At 40.1% G+C, this 10,304-nt stretch overlaps 1 protein-coding gene across 1 annotated transcript in view; it reads right to left on the bottom strand.

Annotated features, from left to right (window-relative positions):
• The window catches only part of igsf3 (immunoglobulin superfamily, member 3), a 224,151-nt gene extending 218,669 nt beyond the window's left edge, over nt 1-5,482 (bottom strand). Inside the window, exon 1 of the mRNA XM_072700949.1 lies at nt 4,279-5,482. Within this exon, the coding sequence (XP_072557050.1) occupies nt 4,279-4,339 (61 nt within the window). The 5' untranslated portion in view covers nt 4,340-5,482. The remainder of the gene's footprint in view (nt 1-4,278) is intronic.
• Nucleotides 5,483-10,304: the final 4,822 nt, after the last annotated feature.

The following is a 10,304-nucleotide window of genomic DNA, read 5'->3' as shown; positions in this document are numbered from 1 at the left end:
ATAGGTAATGTTTACCCTGTTTAATCCTACTGGGATCTTTAATTATGTTTAGAATCTACTTTAAATGGCAACCTCAGAGCTCCAGGATTCAGTGGGCATTAACACAAAGTTTCTTCCATCTTCCTTAAAAGCACTGGAATTGCAGCTGCTCCTCTCGGCAGCGATTTAAAAACCTCAGGCCTTTAGCAAGGTGATCAAAACAAGGCACAATGGTGCCAGAAGCCTTTCATATGATGGGCTAATATTTACAGAGGGGTTGAGCCAGAACACACCATTCCCGCTACAAAAGGAGTAGAGAAGAGAGGTGCTACGGTTTTCACTACATCCTCCCTCTTCCACCCTTTCACACACACATATATACATAGGCTTAAGATTAAGTTTAACACAGCAGAAAAAACTGCCAGTTAAATCTAAAACTGTTAAAAAAATGGCCAACAGCAAATTCACAAACACAGCACTGAGACAACAGAAACTGACAAGGCTTCACTCAGAGTATAGGTTTATTTATACTTTTTTGTCTAGCCTAAACTGTAACCATCCATCATTTAAACGAATTTATACTTTTGCACAGCCAGAAAGGATAATAAAACAAGCAATTACAGTATAAATTTAAATGCATTAAATAAATCCCAGTTAACCCAGTGTGATCTAAACCAATCCACCATCATTGACAAGATGGGAACAAGCACCTCTGACCCCATAAGAGGCCCCAGCACAGGTGACTACTTGTGAATTTTACTACCTAACCATTAGCTATGGGTATCATCTGTAAGATCCCCCAAGGATGTTACTAAACCTCTCAAAAAAGGATTTATTTCCACCCAGACAAAACTCATTTGTACAAATGGCCCTCTAATCCACAATTCAAGTTTACTTACTTTCTATTTCAACAATAAGTAAAAATGTAAATGGACCTAAAGAAAAACATCAATGCAAAATTTCCAATAAACACATGGTCCAGCATGAAAAATATTTTGTGAGGAGGAAAAAATGTTTTAATTGAAGATTCCAGCAATAAGCCTTAAATGTAAAAAGACTGATCAAACTACAAAGGATTGAAGAAGGGGTGTTCATGGTCCAGCTATAGACATTAAACCAACGGACCATTTTCACATTGACGTCGAACAATTTCTGTTCAGACTCGAAGCAGCTTATCTTTATTTCTGGTGTATCCTAGCGCTGCACCAGAACACTGAAATACAAGAAAGCTCAATGCTAATCAAGTAAAATATATAAATAAATGTTGAGAATAATACTTTCTCATGATGTTCACCCAGTCTCAGGTGCATATGCCATAAGTACAGCTAGATGTTGTTAAACAGATTGCAGACTTGTTTTCCGTAACGAAACGGTCCAAACTAGACAAGGGCTACAAATTCATCATTGAATGAAGATAAGCATTTTCCGATGCGTCAGCGAAAGCTAAAAATAACCGTTTAATATTATCAATGTTTTAGCTTTCTGTTTTGCAACTAAATGGTATTTTGGTCGTATTATGAGGAAAAACAAGAAGGTTTAATTTGTTTTTTGCTTTGCTGCAGTTGCGCAGGAGTATGACATGAACTTCAGTAGCACAGGAAATGCGTCAGAATCAAGTGTAAGCTGACAGAGACAAAGAATTGCTGTTGCACGCATTTAGGTTGACATCACACTGAACCACGGTGGAACTTCATGGCATACTGCAATTGCAACACAACAAAAGACAAACCAAAAAAAACAAACCCACTTCACTATGTAGTTATAATTTTGGTGATTACTGACTTTTGCCTTAATCAATAATACGACCAAAATAGCATTTAGTTGCAAAACAGAAATGTAAAACATTGATAATATTAAATAGTTATTTTTTTAACCTTCGTTAACACAATTGAAAACACTTATCTTCATAATCAATCAGATACTGTTCGATAAAGAGTATGTAGCCATTGTCTAGTTTGGACTATTTCTTTAAAGAAAATATGTCTGCAATCTGTTTAACATCTTCTAGCTGTACTCATGGCAGAAGCACCAGAGAATGGGTGAAATCCATGAGAAAGTAGTATTCTCAAGTTTACCTTTTTTTACTTTATTAGCATTGAGCTGTCTTGTATTCCAGTGTTCCAGTCCTGTGCTAGGGTAAACTGGAAATAAAGATAAGTCAGAACAGAAGTTGCCTGACGTCATGTGAAAAGGGTCTCTTTCATAAAATCCCACATTTTGTAAAGTGAACATTCCTGCAGCGGAGAAAGTAGTCCAATGCCATCTTGGTTCATAAATAAGATAAAATCTTTATTCCACAATAATGGTGGCTGTGGCCACCAATTCCCATTGCATGGTCTTTTCTAGACAGTAGACTGAGATGGCATGGGAACGAGTAAATAAGTTTTTGGACAAAATAAGGGTATTAAATGCTGTTTTTCTGCTTCACAGGTGCACTCACTCACACACAAATGCACGTACTGTACACACGCACGCACACACAAAACTGACTAAACAGGCATATAAAAACAGGGGGGAATCACCTGTGTGAGCTAAATCTGTTCCAGTGGATAGAGAGACAGATAAAGACACAGTAATTGTTGTGAATGTTTTGGAATGTGCAAGTAAGGCTGCTCTGAAATGAACAATAAAGAACAGAAAGACAGACAGGCACAGATAATACACCAAGACTGGGATCTGGCAAGTTAAGCTCATATCCCACCATGATTCGCAATGCCAGCAGGCAACACTGGTTTTGTGGGCTGACATTCTTAGGAAGAGGCACTTCTGTGACAGTGAGATGGCTTTACCAGAAGTCCAGCACCATTCAGTGACTCAACAACCAAGCTGGGACTCATTACAATAGACGCTAGGTTGTGGAACTGAAATATATACCTAATTCCCAAATAAGAGTGAAGTTAATCACATATGCCTTTCTCTACATCCTTGTTAGGCTCAGCATAACATAATTAAATAAATACCTTTCTGTGTTAATGTCTGACCTCCAGGTACAGTACTGCAGGGTCACTCACACTGACACACACACACACACCCCTCTTGTCTCTCTGACACCACCACCCACAGCCAATGACTGCATTTTTCATAACCTGAGATACTTGCTGTGAAACTGTTAGAGACACCAAACAATAGTCACAGATTACAGTGTGGGTATACAGCAGCACACTGATGCCAGGTGGCGAAGTGGGACATTCATTCATTACAATCCTGCCAGCTATGAATAATTACACCACTGCTACAAGACAGCTATTATTCTTTATTAAGCACTCTGGACAATTTGACGGAAAGCTGAAGTATGTTCTTTTAAAAGACCATGATCTAATTAATCTACATTCTGTGTTGTTTTAGTCAGACAGTGAAATAATAATAATCATCATCATCATCATCACATTCTTTGCTTATCTCTGCTGACCCCAGCTTCTCATCCCCAGATTTACCTGTTTAAATCCTCTGTTCCTTTCCTCCTTTATGTACAAGAATACACTCAGAATCGAGGCAGAAACATACAGAACCTTCATCCTTAAAATAAGTGTAGATTAAAATAAGTGTAGATTAAGTGCCGATAATATCCATGGTTTAACGTAAAAGCACAGCATAAATTTCAGTCGGTTTTCTAATTCCACACTTTAAACACTCCACAAATTTTAAAATAGATAATCTGTTCAGTCCAGAAACTTCCATTGCTTTAAGAATAATAATATAAAAATTAAGACAGTTTCTAATTCATTAAGCTTACCAAAGCATGCTGCACTTATACATCTCACAACTAGAAAAGTGCATTCAGTAAAAGCCCGGCTGCTTGCTGAGGACTGAAAGGCAAAGCACTTCAGATCGAATAGGCCCTATTCATTTACGCTCATAGCTAAAATTTTCTTATGCGGGGATCTTGACATCTCCGTTGATTTCGACTATAAATTACATTTGATGGGGGGTATTCAGGTACATTAACACCATTTTAGTTACACTGCGTGCGTCAAGCAAAGAATACGGAAAAAATGTAAGAATAACTAAGCCATGGCAAATAATATGGACACTTCATAAACAGTTAAAGATTTGCAAAACTGTTTACCCAGACTTTCATGCATGTTGAATATAGTAACCAGTTGGTTGGTCGGAAAGTAAAGCAAAGTTCGGTGCACGACTAAATGAAATTAAATTAAATGACATGGATAAGGTCATTCAATAAAACATGTCCCATTTTACTTCATTAAATGAAGTGAAACCTCGTCATAAAATGAGCTATACTGGTACTGTTACCACAAGAAGTTATTTATAAACGGCTGGTATTATGCAAATACTCACCAAAGAGCATCCAGGCAGTAAGAAGTGCGTACATGCCCATAGTTCTGGCTGAGAAAAGCATCTTAGATTCTGTTGAAACCAGTTATATGTATGGCTGCAGCTTCCTTTTCTTCATAAAAGAAAAAACGTGGAGTATAGGATTTCGCGGGAGGTACCTTCAAACGATGGACCAAATAAATGTGTCTGTTGCTGCTATCCTGAGGTGACAGAATCCATGTATTTTTAAAGAGACTGCTGGAATATTAGAACGATCATGTAAAAATAAAATTAGAATAGCGCTCTTAACAATTATTGGCTGGTTATTAGACAAACATTTGAACCTAAGCTATGCTGTTTAAATCTGTATTTGTTCGAAGGCAATCTACGTTGTGAGTTTGTAAAACTGGTGTATTTTATTAAATGCCGTAGTTTTGTGGAGTACAGCGTTTTAATCAAAATCTTTAAATTCCTTTATTTCATACTTCGCCCATCTCCACTGCTTACAAATCAGTGTACGCGTCCTCTCTGATCTTACTGCTTATTGAGTTTGAGGGTCAGAGAAAACACTAAATCGCTCGCTTTAGAGGCTTAGAGAAACGCGGGTAAACCATTCTGCTAATAAAATGAATAACAAAGTTAAAATCAGCTTAACAATAATGGTTACAGACGAATGTTATCGCTGGCAATCAGTGTCAGTGACAGTCGTCATTCCAGTACGATTTCGTAATAAAATAGATATAAAACATAAACCATTGCTTTAACAGGACAAAAATTTACCAAAGTTGTTTCCATCTAAGAATCGCAAATCGGCAGTAAAAACAAGTAAATTATACAAGACTTGGCTAATAATTTAAATAAAGCAGCTGAATTGACCATCTCCGTCTTCAACATCGCCGATTTCGGAATCTCATTTTAAAAACAGGTTTTTATTTCCTCTACACAGGGCTTGTGTCTTTTCCAATCCAGTTAAAATTGATTCAGAGACCCTTCAACTCACGACATAGCGCTTCATTAACCCCTACGAAGGTAATTACAAACCCTATGTATTTTTGACGTCACCTAAATCCAACGCTTTGATATTTGGTCTACATCCAGCGGCGCTCTCAATGTCTCCAAAATTCATGCAGAATTGCTTTGCGTTTAGTGCGTCTAACATGCAAAAACCGACAACTATATGGCACCTCTAAATTACGGCTTCAATTCCTTGCTATAGCCTCCTCGAAAAATAAATAAATAAATAAAATAAATAATAGGAGGAAAAAAAACCCACAAAACCTTGGAGTGACCAATGCGTGTCTCCCTTTCATCCCGAATCCCCGCCCACTGGTCGTTGATACGTTTATACAGAAGGCACGCGCGTTTCCCCATTGGATAGAGGGCGTGTCCAACTCGATTTTCTGCCAGAGTGGTGGCCTACGGAAACCGTAGTGTTTCTTTTCGGGTTTCATTATTTCACCTGCGGCAGTTAAAAACTATGGTTTAGGAGAGATGGCTGATAAATCCACCATTCTTTAAACGTATAGAGTTTCACTGGCAACAACGTTATGTTCATAACGCCCTGAGAACACTGAGCATGTCTTTTCCTTATTACTGAGAAGTGTCTGCTCTAAGTGGAAAACAGAGGGGACTGTACGCACATACACACACGGACACAGTGCAAAGAACATTTTAAAAACACAATAATTGTTTTGTTTATATTATGGCTCTGGTAAACAATGTTGTTGATGCATGGTTCATTTTTCACCATTTTTGCATGGTGCAATTTCATTGTTCATGAAAAATCAACATGAAATTCATCTGAAATTATTCTTGCTTTTTCTGAATGTTTTATCCCCTCCTTAAGGAAACCCTAAGGTGAAGTGCCATGTATTTAACAGCAAGCAATTTAAGTACGTCTACAGAACAACAAATACTTAAAAAACTCAAATCTGTCAAATCTGTTTCCTCAAATCTCAGGGGGGGCCTGCTGGTTTGACGCTTGAACATGGTACTTATCAAGTGCAGCAAAAATACCCAGTTATGTGAACACATTATAATGTTTAGTATAAGTGCATATGATTTTAACTTGGAATGAATGGCTGTTTATTTCTGCCCAGTCTGCCTATGTTTGATCAAAGACATCATCCCACATACTGTAACATAGATCTACATAATAAATTACAATATTTATTCCATTAACTGCTGAATTTATATACATGCATTCATCCATCCAGCTATCCCTTCTTCATCCTCATATCCAGGTCGGTACTGTGAGGAGACTTGGAGTCCATCCTAGGCAGTTCAATGGTGTGTGTGCGTGTGTGTGTGTGTGTAGGTTATGTATATATTACATTGTGGGGACATTTGGTCCCAACATTGACATAAAAACATGTTATTTTGACATTGTAAGGACAATTTCTTTGGTTCCCACAAGGGGAAACAATTTTATAAAAACCCATGGCTGCATTCAAAATAGTCAAAAGTCTTGTATTTTGTGGCATAGTGGTTAGTACTGCTGCCTGACACCTCTGGAACCAGGGTTCAAATTTCTGCTATGAATATAAATGTATGTATATGTATACAAACTCATGGGTATATTGAATAGTTACTGCAAATACTGGGTTAACTTATGAGAGCATACACACTTTATCAGACATAATATCATAGTGTAATGATATAAAAAATATAATTGCATACCAACATGCAGATTGTACTCTCACTTGGACAATGGAGGCAGTGCTGTGAGAATCATGTTTTTTGATTTCTCCAGCGCTTTCAACACCATCCAGCCCCTTCTGTTGAGAGACAAACTTCTGCGGATGAGAGTGGACCCAAGCCTGGTGACTTGGATTACCGATTACCTCACTGAGTGGCCCCAGTTTGTTAGACTGGGGGACATCACATCTGGGGTTGTGGCCAGGAGTACTGGGGCACCACAGGGAACTGTTCTTTCTCCTGTACTGTTCACCTTGTACACCACGGACTTCAAGTACAACTCTGAGTCGTGCCATATGCAGAAGTTCTCTGATGACACTGCAATTTTAGGCTGTATCAAGGATGGGCAGGAGGCTGAGTACAGGAGCCTTGTGGAGGACTTTGTGGGATGGTGTGGAACCAACCAGCTGCAGCTGAACATCACCAAAATGAAGGAAATGGTGGTGGACTTCAGGAGGACTGCCCCTCCATTGCCGTCTGTCACCATTGACGGGGTGAATGTGGAGACTGTCAGTACATACAAGTACCTGGGGGTTCACCTGGACAATAAACTGGACTGGTCTGCCAGTACTGAAGCACTTTACAAGAAAGGACAGAGCAGGCTCTACTTCCTTAGGAGGCTGGGGTCCTTCAGTGTCTGCAGCAAACTCCTGCTTGTGTTCTATCAGTCTGTCATGACCAGTGTCCTTTTCTATGCTGTGGTATGTTGGGGAGGCAGCAATAGGAAGAGGGATGCTGGACGACTGGACAGGCTGGTGAGAAATGCTAGCTCTGTGGTGGGCATGGAGCTGGAGTCACTGACATCAGCTGCAGATAGGAGGACTCTAAGCAAACTGCTCTCAATACTGGACCATGACCGTCACCCTCTGCACAAGACTTTCTCCAAACAGAGGAGCATGTTTAGTGATAGGCTCCTGTCTCTGTCATGCAGAACAGACAGGCTCAGAAGGTCCTTTGTCCCTAGGGCCATACAGCTCATCAACATCACAGTGAAGGGAGGAGTGTGATGGACTTAAGTGTTTAGGCCTGTATAGCACACTGCCCTCCTGTTATTTTCCCTTGTACTGTTGCAGTATGTATGTATGCGTGAATGTCATAGGTCTGAGCGCCTATATGTATGTATACTGTGTATAAGCTACTGGACACCTAAATTTCCTTCTGGATGAATAAAGTATCTCTATCTATCTATCTAGATTCATTTCAGCATTAATTTCTTCATGAGTCACCCATGTCCACTTGTGCCACCAAAACAGCTCAGACGCATTGAGTCATGGACTCCACAAGACTTCTGAAAGTCTCCTGTGGTATCTGGCACCAAGACATCCATTAAGTCCTGCAAGTTGTGAGGTGGGGCCTCCATGGATGTGACTTGTTTGTCCAACACATCCCACATATGCTTGATCTGACTGAGATCTGGGGAATTTGAACCATTTTGTAGTGTGTTGAAAGAGGCCACCACCACTGGGGAATACCATTTCCATGAAGGGGTATACTGGTCTGTAAGAATGTGTAGGTAGGTGGTAGGTGTCAAAGTAACATCCGCATGAATGCCAGGTTCCAGGGTTTCCTGGAAGAGCATCACATTGTCTGTGCCAGCTTGTCTTCTTCCCATAGTGCATCCTGATGCCATCTATTCCCCAGGTAAATGATACACTCACACTTAGCCAGTCACATGATGTAACAGAAAATATGACTCGCCAGACAAGGCCACATTCTTTCAAGGACCATTTCTGATGCTCACATCCCCATTGTAGGCACCTTCAGCAATGGACAGGGTCTCAGCATGGGAACTTTGATTGGTTACACAGCCCCATGGGTTTATGAGTAAACAATAACAGCATCTCTGGATGAAAAGCGGTACCTCCTCATCCTCCCCTTTAGCCACTATGCCATGTGCCATCTGTATGCAATATGTCCATCCCCAGGGGATGGGGAGGTGGTCATTGTTTGGGTTTTGTCTTGAGGGGCAGAGACATATGATTCTTCTCCAAGTCCCACCCCGACACATTTTGTTAATTTATAATTGAACATGACACTGAAAGGCATTACATGGCATTTGACACAGACTCTGAGGTGTGAAACAAAGTAGCCTGAAATTAAATTAACATTCAGTTACAACCAGTTACTCCACCCCAAGGGGGCTCAGAGGGCTAGAAAACATAAACAGAATACTTTCACCTACCAGCAAGGCATCAGATTGTGTTGAGTTCCTGACCTCAGTCAATCTTCTTTTGTTTCAGGATGTGTTTTTTTTCCACCAGATGTGCTTACACAGTGACTTAAGATGCATATAGTTTACATTTTAATCTCTATACCTGACTTTCCTGACTGTATTTTCCACTGGAGCACTTACATTTACATTTTTATTTCCTGGGATTTTATCCAACAAACTTCTGTGCCACATGTCCATTTACAGCACGCTAGCTTCCCCTCCAGTGACGAGCAACTTCTTTTCTCCTTTATTTTTCATTGAGATATATTCTGATTGTCCCATTTTACCCTACAGAAGTACAATTAACAGCCAGCATATTGTCAGCCTCCCCCAAAGACACACAAAAATCACTGTCTGTAACAGATAGGGTCAGCTGGCTACAGCAGATCACTGCAGTGATGAGTAGGAAAGGTTCTTGGCATCATTGGTATATGACTGTAATACTTACAACCCAATCATCTCACAGCCTTTTGGAATTGTGGAAGGGAGCTCGTTAAGAATTCATTGAACATCCCCCATGAGTCCATGCTTCTGCGGGCAGAGAAATTAGCCTCACTTCCCATCCTGCATTTGCATCCTGTTTGGCAGCAAATGTCAATGTTCAGAATGAATAAATCATTCAGCTGCACTCATTAGCCAGTTCCACCCTCCGCAGACCTCTTCCAGGGGCCTGAAAGAGCATAGCATTTGCACATTAGAGCTATGGCATTTTAGCTGGGATGTCAACTTTTATGGAAAGCCCCATGTAGAATTTAGATTGCTGGCTGGGTGGGGATGAGTGATTGTAGCAAAATTGTTAGTTTTATTTTGATGGTGTGAGGAAGTTAAAATGCATGCTTCTCGTGCTCAGAATGTGAGAGCCAACAGCCCTAGTTTTAGTGATATCCCTGTGCTCAGCAACATCTCAAGAAATGGAGACAAACTGTGGTAGCAGTCTGAAGCCACTTATCTGAGGTTAAGTGTACTGTAAAATCCTGCCCATCTGATCCTCCTGTCTCCTTCTTAGCATGACACTAACAAGCCACGTCTGTTAATCGTTGGTCTTACCTCTCGTTCCTGCCCTTGTGTTAATCACTCCAGTTAATCCCTCATCTACAATTTTGGGCATTTCAGGTCTTGTAGCTACAAGTCCTGAAAATGG

The sequence above is a fragment of the Paramormyrops kingsleyae genome, chromosome 16, assembly GCF_048594095.1.
Source record: "Paramormyrops kingsleyae isolate MSU_618 chromosome 16, PKINGS_0.4, whole genome shotgun sequence".
In the NCBI taxonomy this organism is placed as follows: domain Eukaryota; kingdom Metazoa; phylum Chordata; class Actinopteri; order Osteoglossiformes; family Mormyridae; genus Paramormyrops; species Paramormyrops kingsleyae.
This window is presented reverse-complemented; position numbering and strand designations above follow the sequence as displayed.